Source organism: Aphelocoma coerulescens, chromosome 8 (assembly GCF_041296385.1).
Source record: "Aphelocoma coerulescens isolate FSJ_1873_10779 chromosome 8, UR_Acoe_1.0, whole genome shotgun sequence".
Classification (NCBI taxonomy): domain Eukaryota; kingdom Metazoa; phylum Chordata; class Aves; order Passeriformes; family Corvidae; genus Aphelocoma; species Aphelocoma coerulescens.
In genome coordinates this window covers 17,491,647-17,515,173 of record NC_091022.1, presented here as the reverse complement: position 1 = coordinate 17,515,173, position 23,527 = coordinate 17,491,647, and the positions used below count along the sequence as shown (strand labels likewise).

Here is a 23,527-nt window from a genome sequence, read left to right as displayed (position 1 = left end):
GGTTAAACTGAATTTGCACCTGTGATACAAAATGAACTCAGGAACCAGAAGACTCCCAGTTAAGCACATTTGTTGCTTTGTACATAAAGGGACACTGTCAGGAGACAACCAGTGTTCAAAGTTCTTAGTTACCAGGAATTCAGCTAAAGTGAGTCCTCATGCTTCTCTTTAGCTGCTTTGTCATTATGTCAAATTCACAGAAGAAAAGCAGAGACATCAGTGAGAATGAGGGAGACTGTGCCAAGGATGGGATTAATCATTTCACAACCAGTTTAGAAATATTCTGCAGCAGTTGTGCAAAACTTGGAACAGCTTTTCAGCAACTGTTTACATTCTGGGTGCAAGCACCTGCACTACAGCTCCCTACAACTACTAAACCACACTAGAGATCAGAAATTGTCCAGAAAGTGAGCATTTAAGCAGCCTCGTGACCAAGGCCACAATCATGAAGCTCACTCCACCATTCCACGGACTGCATTCCAGTTCTCAGCATGTACAACAGTACGTGCATGTCACACTGCAGTCATACCCACAAGATGGTGTTTTTGGAAAACAGTTTATTTGGGAATTACACAATATTTTAAATTCTCCAAAATACATCTTACTGGATCCCTACAAAAGAAATCTAAATAAGTACAACGATATGAAATTAAATTTGTTGCAACAGTTATTAAATATTTACTTCCACTAATATATACATACAAAATGCCACACAATGAGCTTCTTTACCCTTGGAATGTGTGCTGCCTTCCAGCAGTTATGCTCCATCTCCAGATCCTCCAGTTCCACAACACGAAGACCCAATATTAACACTTTGTACATCCTTTATTATAGGCAAAAATAAAGAGTTTGTTTTTGTTGGTTTTTTTGGGGGAGGGGGTTAGCAGAAATTAACCCTCTGCAATCTCACAGCTGTGGTAGCTTGTCTACTGGGGTATCAAACTTGAAGTCTGCTGGGAAAAGATCAGGAGCTCGAGGATAGATCAGCCTGTAGGACTGTCTAATCGTAACATCAGCCACACCAGCAATATCTCCAATTTCTACAACAAAAAGCAGAGAAGTGATTAGTTTTTACTTTTGCCATTTGAAGAAACCAGCAAGCATAACTTATCAAGAGGCACTAGACACTTGCTTCATTTGCAACTCTCCCAAAAGCCTGCTAGAAATGGTTGTAACTGTGGTGACTAATATTTTGCATGCATAAGTCTGTCTTTTCATGTGTCACAGTTCAACTTAACCTATCAATCTTGGAATAACATCAATTTCAAATTGGCAGAGGGCTAAGAGTGCAAAAGTCATTAGAAACATCTATTGCAAACTCTATATATGACCAACAGTATTTTAACAAATCATCATCAACTTCTGGATCTTCATTTTTATGCTTTGATGAAATATAAGCAAAAGCAAACAAAAAACTGAGTCACAGACAAAAAGTGATACCTTCAATTAAAGATTAAATACATTAACCTTAAAATGCACCAAAAAATAAGGCAGAGACACAGAGCACTGTCTAACGAGCCAAGGGAACACTTGTTTAAGATGCACAGAAACTTAAATTTATTCAAGATTTAGTCAACTTAGGAATTTAAACCTTGAACTGCATGAGAGCCTTCAGCATTGTCCAAGAACACTGGAACAGTGTGGAGCCATGGTGTCCATGGCAGGCAGCTGTATTTTAACACTCACTCTCAAGAGATACAATCCCATAGCTCACAACGAGCAAGGATGAAGGCTCTGAACTTCCTTGGCTCCAGAGCACTCACAGGCCCAGGAAAGTGCCAATATGATGGACGCTCCAGGGACACAGGCAGTTACAAACGCAGAACAAAACACCAGAACCTGACAGATAAAAGCTATTCTTTATCCAAAAGGAACTCTCCACTCAGAAACTGCTACATTTTTAACATTTCTGATCTGAACTGGGCAACTCAGTGGAGCACTTGGATCCATTTCTCACATCAAGTTCTATCCCCTGCAGCCTTAGCACACTTCTTTCTCCAGGCCTTGCTACCCTGTAGGCCTTATTCCCTTGAGCTCCAGGGGCTGATCCATGCTGCCCTGAGGCTCAAGAGCCCTGAACTCCTTACTGGCTCCCCAGGGGCTACCCTACCAGCAGGGAATCTGCTCCAGCTGATCCACAACAAACCCTGCAATCCCATATTTTCTGTCCTTACTACAGGCTCACAGTAAGTCAAGGACCATGTACTAATGCAGGTGATTTCCTGGCTGTAGGAATGATTGAAGATTCAGTGTAATCCCAAAGCCCAAGTGCTCCCTGCAACTGCCCCCAAGTTTGCATTTGAAGTATTTTAGAGTCGCAGAATGGACATGTGCAAATATTAGCATGGGTGAACTTAAATTATTATGCTCATTTGAATGCACTGGTCCACTGCATTCAAGAATCCAACTTCTAATACCAGAAGAAAATGAACTCTGTTTACACTGACCATAGCCAACTACTCCACGTTCATTTTGGGGACTGGGAGATCCTGGTTTGGTCTTTGCTGTATGCAGTTAGAATGGAGCTTATCACTGTTTGCACAGACCTCATCCAAGTTTTACAGTAACACTGAATTTTCTTTCAAGCAGGAAGCTTTTTTTTTTTGACCAAAAAAGTCAAGTTTTACCTTTTTGTGTCCTTTTCTCTGAAGAAGCTTGTGATGCCATGTAAATAGCTGCAGCTGCTACAGAGATAGGGCTTCTTCCAGGAACCAAATCTAATTCCACAGCTTTACGGGCAATATGTGTTGCCGCCATTTGTACTTGTTTGGGAAGACCCAGATTAGAACAGAATCGTGACATGAAGTCTCCAGTTGTAATCAAATCCACACTGGTTTCCAGAGCTTTCAAAATAAGTTTAAAACACCGGCCTATTTCCTTCTTTGAAATCCTGGACACTGCACATATTTCTGAAGAAAGAGTATAAATTAAATTTTAGGCTTCACATCATTCGCTCCCCCAAAATAATCAAAGTTGATTATCAATATATTAAGACCCACAAAGACAGCCAATGTCCTGAAGGCCACCATCACTAAATAAGCTCTGAATGTTTGTGAAACTTCAGTCAGTGCACATTTATCATAAGGAGCTAATTAACACAGCTCAGTTAGTAGGGGAAATTTGGTACTCAATGCTAGAGAGTTGCATCTCTGTCAGGGAAAAGCTGCACAAATTTACTGCAGAATTGCTGGTTCAAATTCAATTAAGTTCAGTTACAACAGCCCCCCATCCATCCTCTAATCAAAGCAATGCCTTTTAAGTTTCACCAACTCTCAAAGTAACTTTCAAATGCTAAAACCCCCATGGCCCAAGAGCCTACTACACAAATATAACAAATTCCCACAGACCCTTCTGCCCACCCCTGAAAGGAGAGCTACAGCTGAGAACAACCCATTTGACAAAGTCCAGGAATAAGAAAACCAACCTCCTACAGTGACAGTAACTAAACCTTTACTTCACAGCAAAACTGAATCTATCACTGAAAACGTACCTTTAAATGTTCTTGGAACCCCCTCTTGCCTACAGGCTATGTAGAGACAAGCAGAGGCAATAGCATCATTACTTCTCCCCTTCAGGCTCTTTTGCTCATACACTTGCTTGAATAAATTATTTGTTCGATCCTTCAACACAAGAAGACAAAATTTAATTAACTCTAGGCCATTTAATTAGCAGCAATATCAAAAATTCATGTGCTCATTATATTATGCTAACTAAGTCAATGCCAGAACAATTTAAGAAAGGGAGACATGAACTTACAACTATATTTCTAGGGAGGTTGATTCTGTCTGCCATGTTTGTAATTTCTTTAAAAGCATTCATCATCGCACGATCAGAGCTGCTCATAGTTCTGCGATTTTGGTACTTTGAATTCCCAAATTCATCAAAACTTGCTGCACCTGTGCCCTGAAAAGAATCATTTGTATTGTCAATAACACACACAACTTCCTGCTCACTTCAAGAGCAAACATCTTCCAGCTTTATACATTTTAATTCAAGGCAACAGTTCCAACAGTCATGCAAAGAAACATCACTGAAAGCAACTCATTCAATTGCGCATTGTTCCACACAACAGGTTCTACACTTTGCACCAGTCTCAAATCGTGAATTGCTTTCCAAAGACCACAAATCACAGGGGGCTTTTTCTTTCCTCATGTAACAATAGTTACAGAGTAAAAAAGAGTAAGGTAATATATAGCCAATGTGTGCATCTCAATACTCCTGGCACCAATGCTGAGGTCCAAGATGATATTCTGTGCAACTCTTGTGTGTCCTTTGGGCTGCATCTGTGGCAGACAGGTAAGCCAGAAAAACAATTTTATGGTCAGCTGGAGATCAGTTGTTACAATGATAACCATGGAGTGAAGGCCTGGGCAAAGAGAACACCCAAACCAACAAACCAGTCAAACCCAACTTGATACCGTGCCTGTTAGAGGCTGCAAGCCTTAATCAGAAAATGGGAATATCTCTATATTTTGACTTTATGGGAAAACCACAGACCTCTTAAAAGAAGGGCTTGAGGCCTTCGGAGAATTAAGAGCCTCAAACTCAACCTGGCAACTTCAAAACAAGCTTCCAAGGTATACTTTTGTTTGTACCTTAAAACTGATAATGCAGATTGCATACTTCTATTAAATATACAAATTTGCCCTGCCAAGAGGGTCTAAAATGTTTAAGGTTTTCAATTTGCCAGCAGTCCAAAACAAGTCTTTACCAAATTATACCATGTCAGATTAGTGACAGCTGATGACAACAACATGTCTTGTAAGTTCAGAACAGCAATGTCTGTAATTTACGTTGTCTACATGTATGTTTGCTGTCACGGTATGCAGGGCCCCCCCAGCTCTTTCAAGTGGAAAACACTTCTTCACAATTCCATTATGTGTAGAAACCTGGTTTTCCTGAATCTGCAACATTTATTCCTTGCTGGTACCTTCAAACAATTTACCTGGGCAGGGCATCCAACTTTCACTGCAGACAGATTTAGTCATTTTAAACAAGCCACTGCAGATGCCAACTACTGCACTGTCATCTTGCCAAAACCAGTAAACATAAAGCAGGTCTTGATCTGTGACTGACTGACAACCTGGCTAAGCACTTGCACACAGAGTTCTCAAACTGAATACTCAGCAATGTGTTGAGATGTCCAGGCTGTAGAAAGTGGGGTAAAGACAGAGTGAAGAAAGGATAAAACACGCCCTGGCATCTCCTTCTTCTGAGCTACCCAGTTTCTTCTCTCCTGACCCATGTTCTTAGGAACTGCCCTTCTATTTTAACACAGGCTCTAACACTATCATCTCTCTGAGGTGCACCTCTGCATTTAATACAGCTTCTCTGACTGACACTAATAACACTCGCTCTTGACCATTCACTTACACTGTTCCCCTTCCCACGCCCAAGGCCTCAATGACATCCCATTTCCATCAGCCCCAGTGGATCCCTCCCTGCTCACACACCTTGATTCACTGTGGCAACCGAGGACTTTGGCACAGAACCCTCCCTCCCTCACAAGTCTCCCTAGCTCCTTCAACAGGTCTCTACAACAGATTCCAGAACCACTCCTGGTTTTTTCCTACTACTTCAAACATCCTTTCACACAAAATAAGCACCCAAACATGATCCTGGCACCAACACAGTGGAGGTCTGCTCCAAAGAAAATCCTACTTTCTTGGCTGGATGAACACCTCCAACTATTCAAAGACTCCCAGTATGACAAAAAGGTAAAAAAAGAGCAAGAATAAAGCACAACAAACTTCAGGCCAAAAAGAGCAATACTAGGCCTTCCATTCAAAAATAATGCCAGAACTTCCCTTGGCCCGAAGTATACAGAAGTCTCAGGTCAAAAGGCTCCTTGCTGGCCATCGCTCACACCCCTGGTTCCCTGCACAAACAACAGCAAGTCCCCAGTCCTTGTCTAGTCAGGCTTCATGTCAGAGACTACTACCAGGAAATACTGCTCTGTCATGGAGCCAGCAAGTATTCCCCTTCACCACAGGGATTCTCCCTGGTCCATGGGTTAAGGAGAACCAAAAAAACAAAAACAAAAACAAAAAAAAAAAAAAAAAAAAAAAAAAAAAAAAAAAAAAAAAAAAAAAAAAAACAAAAAAAAAAAAAAACAAAACAAAAAAAAAAAAAAAAACATAAAAACCCCCACATCTATTAGGTGCTGTAGAGTAAAACTAGACAAGGATTTTATCGTGCTGATATGAGCACTCTTCAAGAGCCATGACCAATATACAACTCACAACTATCAAAGGGGTGGAAAACACTCTTCCACCTCAATTACTTATGTAAACCACAGAAATTCTCCCTGCATTTGTTATTTAAATGCACCATCTAACTTTCCTTCTGGAGCTTTCAACCAAGGGACAGTGCTTTGTTGATTTCAGCCCTTGACAACCATGGTAGGAGTCCCTTTCCCTTCATGGAAAAAAACAGAAGCCACACAGTTTCAACTGAAATGAAATTGACTTTATGAATTGTGGATCAATCTGATGGATCCTTTCTTCTTTTTGAATCATCAGCCCCTCATATCTTCTCATTGCTTATCAATGTAGCACTTCCAGATTCAGGCCATACAGTTTGACAGCAGCCAGCTTCCTGATCAACCAAGGATAGGAATTCTATGCCAAGAGAGTGCATTAAATCTTTCTTCAACCGATCTAAATTCTCTTGGAGTTGCAGTTACTACAGAAAGGAATCAATTAACTACCAAAGGTGACAAAAGATGTTTTCCACAAGATAGGAAACAAAACTTAAGAGTTTTCTTTTAGATTCATAGAAAAGAGTTCCCTATATCAAAGCAAAACTAAAAGCTGCTTGTTCAGGTTTTTTTTTAATTTTATTTTATGTTAAAACTATCTGTAACATTCTGGCAATGAAGCCACAATTAACATGAGACTTCACCATGCCTCCAGTTGATCTGCATTGTAATCAGATCAACTGTAGCACACAGTATCTAATTTCAGAGTTACAGTTCTGTGCCAGTATCCTGAAGACCTGCCTGTGGAATTTAAACCACTTCCATCACAGCCAACTATGCTATTCACTCTCCTCTTCACAGGCAAATTAATCTTTGTTCCAATGCAGGCTGCTGCTGCCTCAGACAGATGGGTTCCTTGAGCATTAAAACCAATTAGGAATTAATCCCTTTACACGGGCAGAGCAGCCTCTGCTGCTATCACATACAGACCACACACCCCCTTGCAGGAAGGGGCCCCAGACCAGCACCTCCTGCCTTCCCAAAGGAAAGAGGGACAAACCACTCTGTGGAGCAGAACTGACCCTGTTCCTCTACTGTTACAAGGCAATACTGTTGTAACACTTCCACCTACATTCCCAGGAGTTGACAACAGATCTCTAACGTGATGTGCCATGAGAATTATCAGTGTCCCTCTCTTTCAGATTTCCCACAATATGGGTTGTGTTTTAGGGTTTTTTCTGGTGGGGGTCTTTTTGGGAGGGTGGAACAGGTCAGCTGTAAAGATTTTATTATCAGCTGTCCTACCTCAAGCAGAAAGAAATAGCCCTGGTCCTGTCCCATATGAAAGGGTAAAGCTATCTCTGGCACACAAATACAGGGTCCACTCCAGGCCATTCTAAGAGCAGTTGGTAACTGGGAAAATAATAACCTTACCTTGCTTCATTCTCTGGAATTCACAACAGTTGTTCTGTACCCTGTCAGATACTACTTACCCTTACATGCCTACACCAATTTCACCCTTGTTCAACCACTGTACATATCTAGGTCAATCCACATCCCAGCCTACTGCCAGCAGGGACTTCAGATGACTGCTTGAGAAATGTACTACTTCCTTGAGTTAGTTATTTTTGCTGCAAAATTCATGCCCTTTCAGCACTGAGAGAAGATTTCTTCAGCATCTTCTGATAAAAGCCATTCTCCTCCTTGCAAATGACTGAAAAAAAATGCAGCCCCAGATACAGAGTTCACATCAATGAACTGACATCCCAGAGCCCCTGCTTACCAGCAAGACAAACACAGGAACTCTTGTACAGAAAACATCCTGGTTTGTCAAAGGGACTCTCAATTTCCCACAGAAAATAATGCACCTCTTCTGCAATTCCTCCCTGTGCACATAAAGTATCCACAGTTGGACTGACTGCCCCCTCTACATTCTCCAACACAATCTGCAGTTCCAGTACTTTTTACTCTGTTCCCCTCGGTTAAATCATGCCACACTAACACCCCTGCCATCTCGTCCTCATGGACTGGCACTCTGCTCCAGCACGTTTGGTCATGCCTCTTCTGGTTCTCAGCAAAACTGTTTTATTAGTTGAATGCCCATCTCCAAAAATTTTTAGTTTTCATGGGCAAACAAACTTTTCATAAAGTTTCTTTGTGTCTTTAGTTCTCTCACTAAGGCTGCCATCCCTCTTTATTCTAAATTAGAATCTGAACCTCCAAAGGGAAGAGGGTTAAGAGCACAAGTCACTGATCACCTGGACACAAAATCTGTCTTTAGCTAAAATATCTTTTGTCTTTTCCAACACGCAGATTCTAAAGGTCATTCTTTCATTTCTGATGCTCAGGTCATTCTACTGACTGAATCAAACTGAGCTCTCAGAAACAAACCTCATATTTACACAGCCCCAAAACGAGGAACAATGTGAACCTGGAGCAAATAGTCCATTTCTCCATCTGTCTATAAAGGTATAGGTCTTTATCACAGTTGACCAAATCAGCAACAGAAGTCCAAGCCCTCTGAACTGCAATCTTTCTGATCCTATGCAGGTGGCATTAAAATTCCAGTGACTTCTACAGCACTGCTTCACAGAGCCACTTAGCAGTGCCAATGTTTTTAATGGAGCAGTGCAGAAATTTGTTTGCCTGAATGGACTCCCAAAGCCACCTAAAATCCTAAAATGTGATAGGCAGCAAGGCTTGGAGTTGTCCAAACACAACCATCTACTTGGACAATTCCTCAGAGAGAAGGTTTCTTTTTCATTAAAGGTGAAACATTAGCTGCCCATCAGTATTCTATGAAGAAGTTGTCTATTTCTTTGCTTGAAGAATTCTTGGATGAAAAGTATGCTGGACACTTCCCTACACATAGCCATACATATTTAGGCACTTCCTCCTAGCAACATCACTGGGACAAAAACTTCTGAGAAATCCTGGTGTGCATGTAACACACAAAGCAGCAAAACATTTTTAATAGTTATTTATCAACAACTGCACCACTTTTCATGAAACATTCAGGAAATCCACAAAAATTAATTTGGATCTTGCAGTAAAAAATGAAGCAGAAAGTACAACAACTAAAACTTACCTGGGTCACTACTTCATTAAAGAGAATCCATTTGTGTGACTAGTCTTGCTTCCTCTCATGAGAAACAGCAAGATTATGATTGCACCACAAAATTTCAACCCAAATATAGATTGAATATTTTCCTCTGGGGCACTCACACCATGAAAGAATTCTACATTCAGTGCATTAACATCAGTTGAAAGAACGTGTACAACATGAGATCTCCAGGTCTCCAATATGAATCTGACACAGATTTTACTACCAAAAAACAGGCAGCACTAGGTACTGAGATCTCAAAATTAAGTATGTTATTTCAGAATCATCTCAGATACACTTGCTAAGTCAAAGTATACTTCTTTAAAAATTGAAACATCAGCTTTCCTATTTATAGCAACACATCAAAGGGTAGCAAGTAACCCCACAGTACTGCAATTTTTTGGTTTTTTTGCAAAGGTTAGCCCTTTCCTTCTATTCACAGGAAAGGACTACTGCTGAAACATGCAAGTTCAGTTCAGGCAAAATCTCTTCACAAATACATATGCTGAATAGTTTCTCTATGGACATACAATCTGGTACTTGGCATAAAAACACTCAAACTTAGTAAAATTTTGTATTTCCAGTGTTACCTTGCCAATCATTGTACTCAAGTCACCATCACTGAGCAAAGGATTCTGAGTATCCCCAACTCGAGATGGGTCTTTGGTTGCTTTGTCATTGCTGAATGTTCTCCACTCCGACCCCACATCTATGACGCGGTCACCTGAGAACACAGAAAGCAACACAAAGTCTGCATTAACACACTGCTTTAAAATACTGTGTGAAACATTAAGTCAGACATCTGAGCTCTGCATTGTAAGAAGGCAGTCTGCTGGCATTCCCAAACACAACAGTAACTGGCAGGACAATGAACCAGAATATTCAGGACCTACAAGTTAAAGCAGTGGAAAAAAATGCAACTGAAGCTGCACAGAAGACATAAAAAACTAAAGAAATGCATCCAGAACACAGGAACTGTAATCTTTATGGATTACAGTTATCCATAAAGAGCATCACGGCATTTCCAATACACAAAAGGAATCAAAACCTCAATTTCAAGCTGAAGTCAGGACTGCCTATGGATTGTTCTCCATGAGTCAGGTGTAACTTAACAAGTTCTGTCACATTTGCCATGTGTTCATAGTGCACATGTAAATTATCTATCATGCACAAGCGCATTAAGCTATAGTAAATTACTTCTGTTGCATCATTTCCAGGTCCTTTGTACTCTCAGTTTTGTACCTTCTAACCCACCATTGGCATTTTGCAGATCAATTTCTGTTTTTGAAGGCAGATCTGACCCTGCCCAATTCCAAGATGCTTGATAGTATCAAGATAAAATATATATACTCAACTACTTCTTAAACACAATCAACCCTGCTATACCTGGAAGAGTTTCAGTACAGATTCAGAATAAACAGGAAAAGCACCACATTCTTTGAATGAAACAACTTTCCTTGCTGTCCTCTGTTAATCTGACATTCACCTAAACCTTTCCTACAGCAACTTACCAGTTTGAGAAATAATTCTCACCAACATTCTGATGCAGGCAAAAGCCCTACAGTAAACACAACAACAGACATTTAGGTGGGTAAAAAAGAAACACAAAAGAAAACACATAAACCCCAGCCCCAAAGCCACTGCTGGCAGCACAGTTCACCGTATTCACAGATCTGATAAAAGCTGTATCTCAAAGGTGTTGCCTCCAGAGCAATACTACAGAATTTTTAAGAATACAGGTACAGAAGAACACTTAAGTGTTCTGCAGTAAAGCAGAATACAGCTCTGTGTAGGATGTCAGAAGAAACTTCAGAATAATTGGCACCCTTCTTTGCTAAACCTAAGGAAAAATTCACCACCTTTATCAGTGTTTAAGTGTGTTGTGAAAGAAATGTTTGCAAAAAAAAAGTAGCATTGACTGCATAATTTCCATTATGGAAGTTTTAGAATGAAACCACAGAGGCTGATTTAACCTGGTGAAAACAAACAAGATAGAAAAAAGCACTCTACAAACAATGGTAATACAAGATCCGAAGCTGGAGAAAATGCAGAAGCTGTGGATAGAGTGGTGCAACTGCAGAATTACCCGGGGGATTTAAGCGGAACCTATTCTGACAGAGTAACTCAACTTTTAACATAAAATTATGCAAGGAGAATGCCTGAAATTGAAAGCTGTGAATGAACCAAAAGAAATTGCTACAACAAAAAATAATAACTTTAAGTTAAAGGTATTCTCATCAGTATCTGTCAGACATGCTCATAGCTATGGCTCCACCTTTTTTTACTGGTCTAATAAAAGCCACAAGGGAGAAGAAAAAAAACAACTATTAAAAGCTACAGGGTTAAGGACAGGATGGATCTGTGCCGCCTTTTACTCTTTCTGCTATAAAGGTCAACCCCCACACCCTTGGCAAGCTTAAATTTGCAGACAGTGTGCTCCTCTGGCTCCTGGACTCTCTGTAAATATTTGATTCAGTAATGCTCCTTCTATGGCCTAGCAGTAACTTTACTTTTAGACAAACCCCCAATACTGTTTACAGCATCTAAAAAAAGCAAAATGTACTTAAAATTCTGGCATGGTATAAATAGAACACTGAGTACAGAGCAATGATGTAATATTTTTCCACACAAGTGGGAATGACCTAAATGACTCACTCAGGGATCTGCCTCTTGTAAGTTATGAGCCATTCCTGCTCTAACAAAAAAGTTCTATATCACTGCCTGCTTTGGCAAACACTTTACAAACAGAAGATTGAGACTACTATTTCAGAGTAAGAAAATATTAAGTAGAACAAATCACTGAATATAAAGCATTTGTGTAGTTAAGATGCAGTATGCAAATACCTTCATTTTGCCAAGAAATCTGCTACTGCAGAAAAGAAGTTTTTCTGTATACTGTCAGTGTCATTGAAAATATACAGAGGTCCTAGGCAGCACATTCCATCTTTCAAAAGGCTTTTATAAAAGTGTGACACAAGCTAGAAGTATTAATGAAAATGGAACAAATAAGCCCAAAGGCTTCCGTAGATGGAAAATACATTCAGCTACAAGCACGATGGGTTGGATTACCCTGTTTAGCAAGAAACAAAAACAAAACACAAAATGTGGCATTTACTATCTTTAATTCTTCAAAATACAAAAAACCACTTTGGAACTGTGATATTAGTACAGATGCAATTAAGCCCCACCCTAAGTGGTCAAAGCAAAAAACTTTAAAGCACTAAACTTAGTCTTACATGAGAGTATAAAAGCTCCCAATAAGTACACTATAAAGTTGTCTCTCCTTTCTCACATTATTGTATTGTTTTGGGCAACTCTATAAAGCTGCAATAAGGATTGGAGTGGTCACATACTCCACTACTTCCTTTTGATGCAGTCCTTTTGAACAGATGAGTTCATCTTCTCAGTTTCCTCCTCTAAGTACATACAAAAACAACCATTTACAGGACCAAATCCTTGCGAAATGCATCTCCAGGCTGATATGCTAAAGCATCTTTCTGAACAGATGAATTTTTCTCCCATTGCTCCATTTCTTTTCATAAACTACTCTTCCAGTATTCAGTTTCTCTTTAAAATACAGTCTAACAGACTAACACACAGGCTCCAGTGCAAACATGGACTGCCAACTTCCCTGACTCAGGTTACCCATCGTCTGAAAAGCTCATTTAGTAAAATGGAGAAGTGCTACTCAGAACGGAAAACCTCAGGCCAAGGTTACTTTTCTTCACAACTGACAAATGCAAAGAACATGTGCTACAGAAATGCAAAAGCAAACTCAGGTCAGACTCAAAAATAAAAATAGAATTTTCAGCAGTTTTCAAAAATTAGCTTGAAATATCTATACATCAAAATCTACGTAGGTTTACTCCTCACCTAAAAATGAAGTCATTTCTGAGAGGAAAATATTTTCAATCAACAAGTCCTGAATTTTCAGTTACATATTTACAGAGAATAGCAGCTATTTTAACATTGCACTCCACTTGCAATAACTCATAAAACATATGCATTTTCTTCTCCTCCTGCATTTTGCATTATCTGTTATAAGAAGACAATACAGCTTAAAATTCAAGATGTCTAACCAAAACAAGAAATATTCATGAGCATATCCAGTCTTGAAACAGTTCTGAGAAGGTACATTTGTAAGCTCTTTTCAGAGGAGCTCTAATGTTAGCTGTATATTGCATTAAGTTCTGTGTATTATTAACTAACATTTTAATTTTAACATAAATACAGTATTAGAAGTTTGTTAGTAGAGAATGTGTCATTCTTACAGTTAGTTAAGGAATCTGCTGCCATCTAGTGAGCACATATATCATACTTTTAATTAAAAGCATTTTACAATGCCAAATCTAAATACATATATATATATATTAGGATTACCCTAAGTTTTAGTCAGCCCCTTATTAAGCAGGGTAATCAGGTGTTGCAACAATCTACAGTGAAAAAACTAAAGGAGCAGATTACAAGGTGGGGAGAATCATGAAGACATGAAACTGCACAGAGCCAGGCTGAACAGTCTGAGGTTAAGTGTCAGCTCTCAGCCTCTCCTAACTCCCAAATCACTTTTGCAACCTTCTGCTGGACTTGCTCCAGCAAGTCTCTCTTCCTGGTACAGACAAGGCCAGAGTTAGACACAGTACTCCAGGTTCGACTCCACATTCTATTTATTAGCTTACAGACTGCCCCATACTTGAGTAGCACTCAACCTTTTTTTCTACTTTGCAGCTTTAGAACTTCTAGTAAGAACCAAATGTATAAAATGTTACCAAAAAATAAACTCATGAGGAGGGAAAAAAATGAACGCACAATTTTACAGTCCCAGCTTTTTCTACAAAATTTCCAGCCTTTTATAAGACAGTAGTATTCTTTGTAAAAGTTATCTTGTTTTCAATGAATTGTCAACACCACAAACACATCATCACAACCAGCAACACCAGTCTATTCACAACACAATTAAAATAACTAAAGCAGGCTTTCAGATGCTAAACAAACAGAAAAACCCCACAAGCAAACAAAACAAAAAAGCCACAGATGATTTTTACTAGTTGCCAGACATCAACAGCATCACACCAGTACCAAAAGGCAACTATGGATTGAAAAAGACAGTACAGAACCGCAGGCAAATGACTGCTACAAGAACAAAGGCTCAGCAGCTCCTGCATATCAAAATGATGACAAATCTAAAAGGACTTACAGGCTTCCTAAGCCATCAGCTTCCACAGTAATTTTGGAGGAAGCAAATGAGAGTAGAAATGTGAAATGATCAGGTGGAGAAGTCTGGTCAGCTGAAGTTACACCTCTCCAGGACTTGAGGCTTTTCAAAGATTAACAGCTCAAGTACTTGTGAAGGATGCTCCAAACTACAGAATCTCAATTTAAAATGTTGTGTCTGATCTACCCTACATCACAAAATTAGAGACTCCTTTTCCATCAGAGGAGTTCAGATTGTTTCTAGCCCTTATTTGCCTAAATCACTTTGTCAGCTGGGTAAGGAAGCAAGTAAAGAACCATTCCCTAAATAGGATGATTCAAAATGTTACTGTTACTCTAGGAGAAAAACCTAGCTCTTCACTTAATGCAACTGTTAGTGGCTCTCAAACACCTCTGGTTGCCAGCCAAGAATCCCACAACTAGAAAGCCCCCTCCACCCTCCAGGAAATTTCATGCTAAGAGCAGTGCTTATTTCAAAGCCTGACAAAGGATGCTAACTTTTAACATGTAAACTCTGTTTCCACTCTTACAAGCATTACTGCTGAACACCTAAAAGTATCACCCCTGCCTTTAAAACTGAAAAGGGTTAGAATTAAAACAGACTATTTGAAATGCTGGCTGAGAACAGCAAGTAAGTTATTTTCTTCATATTATAAATTGCCTGTATTAAGTATCCATGAATGCTCATGCAAGAGCCAACTATTGAGAATGTCTTTAAGCATCAGTATCCTCTATAATTAGCTTTCCCCTGAATGTGAAGTCTTTTTGCAAGACCAGCTTAGTAGTTTGGACACCAAGCATGTAAAAGCTGCTAATACACATTCGTATCGAAAGACTTTTGCCTACTGTTTTAAGCAATACTTTGAATTAAGAATTCATATTGTAGTTTTAAAGATTAACAATACTTGCAGAAAGGAGTAAACCTGAACATAACCCCAAGTACTAAAAGATTTTTCCCTATGGATGTAACTGCCCTCTACTGGATCCAAGTCAGAAGTACTTAAGCACCTTCCCCACTTACAGGATACTACAAACAGCTGAAAAAAAATGGTTTCTTTGGTTTTCAGAAAAAACAAGCAGCTATACAGAAGCAAGCAATCTTACCCCTACTGACAGACATCCTGAGTAATGAACTGGCCAGTTGGAAGGCAACTGTGAAACCCTCTCCTACTTGTTTATTGAGAAGGAAATATCTGCAGTATAGTCAAATCTTACCTATTCTTCATGGACCACACTTGAACTTACAATGTACCATTTCAATCTCAAACTTTTCAGAAGTATCAGCCAAACAACTACACAGACAGAATTTTGCAACGGCCTTACCCCTGACCACAGGCTACTGAATATTTTTCCCTAAATTTCTTCAACTGAACTCTCAGGTATACACAGAACATGGCATAAGTATCTGAATATTGGTCATAATCTGATTCAAAGCTTTAACAAGTTGATACGTGTCCGAGGATCCTCATCAGCTGGAGACAGACTTCTGCTTTTTTATCAAAGCCTACCCAAAAAGAGCTCCATACAAGAGCACTGTTCCTCTCTCAGCCACACCTGCCTACCAAAGCAGAGTGCTAAGTTAGAGAAAATCACTTACTACATACTGAAAATAAATTCCTCGCTGCTTAACTCTGGCACACTAAGACAACATTTAATGAAGCTATATAGAAATTTAAGGAATGTCTTAGAAAGGTATTCCTAATACCTGAGATACTACACAGCAGTACATGCCACTGGACTGGTTCTTATCCTCTGAAATTCACGTCACCACCTTGCTACAACAAGAAAATTCAGTTCTTTGTCTTCCACTTTCACTCTGCTTTCTTCAGCCCCTTCTGGCACATCAGCTGATTCCCAGCCTTTTTTACTGCCTATAAGGTAGTAAACAAAATATTTACCTGTCAAGAAAGAGGATTTACTAGCCTTCTGTTCTTGAAGAACATGCTGTTCCCCCCACCAAGTCTGTCTGGAGAATGAGATATGGTGAACATTTTAAATTAACACAGTACTAAGTACTTCTCCAAGCCCTAAGAACTCTGCCCACGAACTCCCCCACCAGCCCAAGGACCCTTACTGTAGCACATAGATTAGAATGAATGGAGAAAGGTAAGGATAATAAAATACAATTCTTGTGAAAGTAAATAAATCTGGACAGAGTTGTAAAGTCTCAAATGCAGGTCAATCCAGGCTAATATCAAAATTCCATGGATAATTGTAATTTAGGTCTCCAAGTGCCTTTCATGCAAAAAGCAATTAGCAAAGGGAAAAGTTAACAAGTTGGAAATAATTACCATGAAAAGACAGAACACAAGCTAATCCACAAAAGGTAATAGTGAAAAGGTAGATGAGAGTTTATACTAGACTGAAGCAGTATTTTGAAACAATAATATACTCAACACCAGCCTCAGTCATACCGACATTACAAGACTTAATACTGCACAGCAAAACACCAGTTTGTTCAGAACATGTGGAAAATACTGTGCAAAATCCCCAGCGTACTAGATTTAATTTAAATTTCAATCTTACTGAGACTAAGAATAAAACCTACAAGTAGAAAACAACTCTGATTAAAAATCTCTCAAAAAATCCCTTTAAAACATAGTACTCACAACATGCAGCTCTGCCTAAAATATGGAATTCAGTTGATAAAGAGATCAGCTCCCCCTTCTCCTAGCCTCCTGCTCCCCCAAAATTTTCTATTGCTTTACCCTTTCAACTGCAGACCTGATAAATGCATGATCATTTATTATAATAATACTGATTTAATCTCCTATTCCCTGAAAATTGATTACAAACCTGAAAACTATCTATGCACCAGCTATTTTATCCTACAACACAGTTCTACAGATAATAAATTTACACTTTTTCCATAAATATGCAACTTCAGTACTTTACCATAGCAAGCAAGAAAAACATCAAATGCAAATACACTTAGTTAAGTCAAAGACTATTAGCTCTGTCTACAGCTAAACTGCACACACACACACCAAATAAAAAAAAAAAAAAAAACAGTGAAGTCACACCAGTATGTACATTACAGTAGTAAAGCAAGAGCACAAATTCAGCATTTACCATTCTGTCCCACATACACCAGCAGTGCTCTGCAGACACTAAAATCATAATATTTTAAAATAAACCTGTAGCACTTCTTTGGCCACACAGTATATTGATTTTTGGGTGGGGGGCTTAACTGTTCTAAATGATCCCCTTCACTGAAAAAGATCTCAGTAACTTTTAGTCCACCCCAAAATATATTTTCAGTGGGCTCTGCTCACTTGCGATCATGACGCATGCAAGCCTTGAAACAAAACTTTTCTATGTAAAAAACAAGAAATGAAACTGTTACTCTCCTAAGGGGAACATGTATCATCGAATCTGCAACAAATACAGAAAAGTTGCATTTGGAACACATCAAAACCAAATTTTGTATTCACTCCTTTAAAACATCCCTACTTCATAAGCATCTCCAGAAAACAGGCATCAAGAACTGGATCTGGTTTACACCTCCTCTAAATTTCTCATCAGATCAGGTGAGAAAATATTGAGTGCTCACACTTCTCTTTGATCATGTGCTCTTCAATTATTTATCTTGATCCTATTTAACTGGTTTTCCAAATTACCTGCTGGATACCCTAGCTAAGGAATTGGACACATATAGGTAAGCTAAATAGCTGAAGGAACGTAACACAGAATGAGAACAATCAGCACAACACTGTTAAAGCATTTTGGTGACAAATCTACAAGAAATGCTAGCTTAAAAAACATTTTTTATTCTACCAGTAATGCTGGCTGTAAACTGCACTAAGACAATTACAAACATATTAAAAACTCAATTCAGCAACAGTTTCTATTAATATTCTAATGATCCTGCTCATTGAAAGTGCTAACAATTTGAACTAAAAAAATGACCAATGCTATTAATTCAGAAAAGCCAGAGGGATAAACTCTTCAGGCAAGAGTACCTTGTAACAGAAGGTACATGAAGCGAGACTTCTGACAAATTCCAAGCTCCTAAAAATCACATTTACGAAGAAAAAGCTTTTCCTCTTCTCCTAATACCAGAACTATCTTAAAAGTTATAAACCGATCAAAATGGGCTTTTCTAAACTTTTGCTCAACTTCTATGACAACCCCACAAAGAGCTGAACATGCACCAAACTATTTTTAAGCTGTAACTTAGACACTTACTATCATATTTCAGTACGAAACACTGCTGTGGATATTTGAATTTTTAACCAGCAAGTTTATTCACTGACCTTTATCAAAATTTATGCAATTTAAACCAGCCCTTCTTTTAACAAAGCAGATTTAACCCTTCCTTTAGGTTTTAAATGGTTTTGTAATTTTAAAGGAAACTGGTACTCAAGTTTAACATTTACTTTAACAAGTTATGTTATTTTATTTTAGTTGTTTGGCTAAATTAGTACTACCTTTGCCACAAATTCCTTAACTTTCAGCTTTTTATGAAGAATTTTAAGTTTAGCAAGGCAAAACAAAACCACCAAGTCTAGGAGAGAGGGATATAAACAACTTGAAACATTTAGCACCACTGGATGAATCACCCAAACATGCACCCTCAAGGAGGATTTTTTTCTCATAATGGCATGCCTAACAAAAAATTAACAGCAATCAATGAAGTTTAAAGAATTATCATAATACAAGCGTGGAAAGATTCCCATGATAAAAGGAATAAAGACAATAAGGTGCACGTAAGATGCTCATCCTAGAAAAGATACATAAAAATGTATATGCAGCAGGTTCTATGACAACTTCCTCCCTCTCATTTAAACAAAAGACAATGCCTAAAAGGCCCTTCTTAGTGTAATACAGTTTAGTCTGTGGAACTGCTGCTACACAAACCAAGTAAAAGAGCTCCACAGAATTCCAGTGGGAAAACTTAGGATTGTCTTAAAAGCCTTGGGAGAGGTAATTAACAAACACAGGTGCTGGCAATCATATAAATATAAATCCTTCAGGGCAGAAGATAACCTCTAGCTAATGGGAAACAGAGGTTGGTTGGGATTTGGGTTTGTGTTGTGATTTTTTTTTTCTTGTAAGCAAGTTATTTCACAGAGTACTTTTATAACATCTCTTATACTTTCCTAAATGAAAGAAGAGTCATGACTAAAGACAGAATACTGGACAGCACGATTACTCTAATTCATATTACAGCATATTTTAAATTTTCAGTCTTTAAAGAGAGTTTGATCCTTTTCATAGTCCAAGAAGTTACCAGAAAACAGGCTATTCAAAACAGTAAGCTTTTGACCAACGGACCATCACAAAAAAACCCCTAAACATACCCCCCCCCCCCAAAAAAAAACCTCACAAAACCAAACAAACACCCCACCAAATCTACCACCCACACTTGGGCATCAAGGGAGAGCAAACCTACACACAACATTTGGGTTATATGGCAATTTATAAAAATATGAATAACTACTTACCTACTACAAGCCCACACTCAGAACAAATCATATCACCAGCTCTGTAATCCTCCACTAAAATGGAATCTGGATGATTTGGGCAAGTCACTCTTGGCAGTACATCCAAACTAAGAAACAAATGAGAAGTATTAATCATTATTAAAAAAGCAGGCTGTATATCAAAAGCAAAAGAGTTCCTTGCTGATAACAACGCTTTAATAATACAGCATTTAATTACTTCAATTATAGAATATTAACAAGATTGCCTGAGCTGCACTTTTTATTTAAATGCTGTAACACTACATTTGACAATCAAGACTTCACATCACCTTAAATTCCAATTTTATTGTAATGTATCCTATACCAAAACCACTTCAACTCAAAACATCAAGAATTTACGTAACAGACTTGATTAAACATAGCATAACTCACAAACTACTGCTAAATGAAGTCTCCCAAGAAGTCAGTGGTGATTTCTTCATTCCAAATGAGCATTTTCACTCCTTCTGATCAGAACAGTATTATTTACCAAGTCCTTAACTCTGGAAGTAGTGCACATACAACATGTATGTTTAGAAAGTTCCCAGTTCAAACACTGGTTTATTTTCAACTATTTGAAGAATAAATCCCATTTTTAATTAAGCAATTAATTAACTGAGAGATCTTAACAAAAAATAATCAGCTCATAAGGCAATTATATGACAACAAGTTCTGACAACAGGGATCTGTCTCTCTCACACCCATGGATCTTCAATAATTACAACTTCCCATAAAGCATTAGTATTACTTACTACAACAACTTTTAGTTACTGACCAAAGTAACAAAAAATTGTTTCTAACCAAATGTTTTAAAAGTAAATACCTCATACTAGCAACTGTTCAGTAATTCTACTAAGACCAATTGTTTCAGAAATGGAGTAACATGTGTTTACAATTGGGATCTGTGTATTCCACAAAGCCGTTCTGCTCAAGCTAAAAAGCAGAGTACAGAAGTTGATAAAAAAAAAAAAGCACAGCTTCTCACTAAGCCCCATCTGATTAAACCAAAAAACAACTTACAATCCTTTTGACTGTAAAAAATTTCCAATTAAAATTATTCTGAGTTCCCCCATTTTCCACTATTATTTCTGCCATTATTTCAACCTAATCTATACGTTCCATCTTAAGTTTTTAGATATTTCTGATGAGTCTAAAATACAAACCCAAACGCTTTAATCCACTGTTCACAAAAAATATCTACAACTTGAAACCAAAGCTGAAAATCAACATCACTTTTCATATTAAAACCTCCAGAAAGCACATGTCAACACAAGATCTTCAGATGTAAATTATATTCAAAATACTACATTAAAGCTCTTTAAACTACTTTCCTTCTCTCTATTCCCAGCTAGTAGTTTCATATGACAACACTGTCACACTTGACAAAGCATTCACAATCACCTGACATTTGGCATTACACAAAAGGCTAGCGACACACTAAGCAAGAGAAAAAAAAAAAAAAAACAGACACCTCAAAGAATACCAGTGGTGTTTTGTTTCAGACTTTACCTTCATGAAACATTGCAAAAATTTGTCTTCCCATCCCAATTTTACCTCGGTTTATCTAGACATATATACCGTACTCCTTGCAATGGGTTCAATTTACTAAGCCACCTACACCGAAGGAAAATGCATGGCACGTGTGTAAAGGCCCATCTCAGCAAATAACTCCCGAGTTGCAGTAAGACTACTAGGAAGCACTTCCTAGATCCTAGGACAGGTTTAGCAGGAGTTAAGAGTCACTCCAGTCGACTTCGTGGGCCTTCCTTCCTTCCTGACTAGAAAGAAAAATTCGATATATCTCCACGAGAAAAGAATTCAGAGCCCGAAACTGGTCACAAACTGGTGCCGGTACGGATTTAGGGCGAGAGCCTAAAAGCAGTTTCCAAAGCCCGATAAGGCGGAGCCAGGCCAGGGAGCTGCACCTCGGCTCGAAGCGGTGCGGAGCGGGAGGGACCCGGGGGCCGCGCCAGGCGGTGCCCGCCCGAGGGACACGGTGGGACGAGCTCGGTACCGCCCCAGGCCCTCAGGGCACGGCACGGCCCGGCCAGGCCGGAGCCGCGCTCGGGGAAAGAACCGGGCCGGGTGACCGTTCGCACCGCGCTGTCGCTAACGAGAAGCCCCGCACTCAGGGTCATAAATCCCCCAAAAACCTCGGCGTCCCCTCAGAGCGCTGCCCAGCAATAGCAGCACGAAGACGCAAAGACGGCGACCTCGGCCCCTTAGAGGCCGCTCAGCCGGGGGCCTCCCGACACAGCCCAAACAGGCGCGGGCTCCCCAAAGTCCGGCCTCCCGCCGCCCCAGGAGCGGCGCACGGAGCGGCCCCGACAGACCAGAGAGGAGCCGGTGCGCCGGGCACCGCGAGAGCCGCGCTAAACCGGCAGCACCGGGGCCAGGAAAGAGCGCCGATGGCCACCGGTCCGTCCCCGGGCGGCAGTGGGGGCGACGCGGCCATTTTCTGCCTGTGCCGCGGACGGGAGCGATGTGGGAGCCGCTCCCGCTCCTCCCTCGGTCCCCTGCGCCCGGGCCGCCCCCGTACCGGCTGGTGGACGCCATCCCGGCGGCGCTGCAGCAGTGCCGGAGACAGCGGGGCGGTGCGGCCGCTGCTATTAAATGCCGAGAGGGGCGGGCGGGGCCGCGAGCCCTCCTACGGGTGCCGCGAAGGGGCGGGAGCAGGGGCGGGCGCACGGTGGCGTTGTGAGGCTGCGGGCCCGAGCCGGGGCCCTGTCCCGGCGGGCAGCGCCAGCTGCGGGACATCGGCTGGAACCATCGGCCCGGGCAGCAGCCCACACACCCCCTGCACAAAGCCCACCGTGCCGTCCCCGGGCCGTGACTCCGGTTCAGCTGCTCTTGCGCACACTCCAGCAGTTTCCTGAATTCCCACAGAAAACAAGTGTAAGCAAAACTGCCCCAAGCTTGCACAAACGTGTATGGGGTACAACATGTCCTTGGCTCTGAAACTAAGCAGAGACCAATTCCCTGAAAGGGGAAGGAAAAAAGTTTACTTCCTGCTTCCTGCCATCGCCTGCTACAGCTGTTGTGGTTTGGCACTGGGCTGACGAACGACGAGAAAATCGTGGCGCTTCTCTGGGCGGGCCCCGCAGGTGTCGGGCGGCTGTGACGCAGGAAGGCCGTGCAAACAGGCCCTGCCCAAACGCTCGGCCTGACTCCAGCAGACGCAAAGGCCGCTGGTTTGTGCGGGCTTTCCTTGTTACCCCGCACACACCTGCACGGCGTGAGCAGCTCCCCTTCTGTCTCTCCCACTCGCATCCACCTTAGCAGCAAACATCGGGCCAAAGAGGAGGGGAAACCACAGAAACTGTTGCAAGACCAAAACCCTCCAGCACTGGACTCGAGTCCCGGCTTTTACTCCACAAGAGATTATCCGTATGCAAAATTAGTCTGTATAATGAGTAGCAAAAACAGGTTTTCGAGCCCAAGCTATAAAACAGTGGGGAAAAAAAGTATTCCTTTAGTATGAGTCTACCCTCGCTGAAAGAGAAGGGACAGGAGTGTCTACAGATCTTGGAAAGTGCCATTATTTCAATG

General features: G+C 40.3%; 1 protein-coding gene across 3 annotated transcripts; it reads right to left on the bottom strand.

Moving 5' to 3' along the window:
* Positions 1 to 654: 654 nt before the first annotated feature.
* Positions 655 to 23,051, bottom strand: GTF2B (general transcription factor IIB). Of its 3 annotated transcripts, none has more exons than XM_069022884.1 (7): positions 22,984 to 23,051; positions 19,961 to 20,067; positions 9,893 to 10,026; positions 3,757 to 3,903; positions 3,491 to 3,620; positions 2,628 to 2,909; positions 655 to 1,040 (listed from the first exon to the last, which is right to left on the bottom strand). In XM_069022884.1, the coding sequence occupies exons 1-7, from the start codon at positions 22,998 to 23,000 to the stop codon at positions 907 to 909; spliced, it is 951 nt and encodes a 316-aa protein (XP_068878985.1). In that variant the 5' UTR covers positions 23,001 to 23,051; the 3' UTR covers positions 655 to 906. The 3 variants fall into 3 exon arrangements, with proteins under 3 accessions (XP_068878985.1, XP_068878982.1, XP_068878983.1); XM_069022881.1 differs by lacking the exon at positions 22,984 to 23,051 and adding an exon at positions 22,518 to 22,750; XM_069022882.1 differs by lacking the exon at positions 22,984 to 23,051 and adding an exon at positions 20,372 to 20,491.
* Between the last annotated feature and the right edge of the window lie 476 nt (positions 23,052 to 23,527).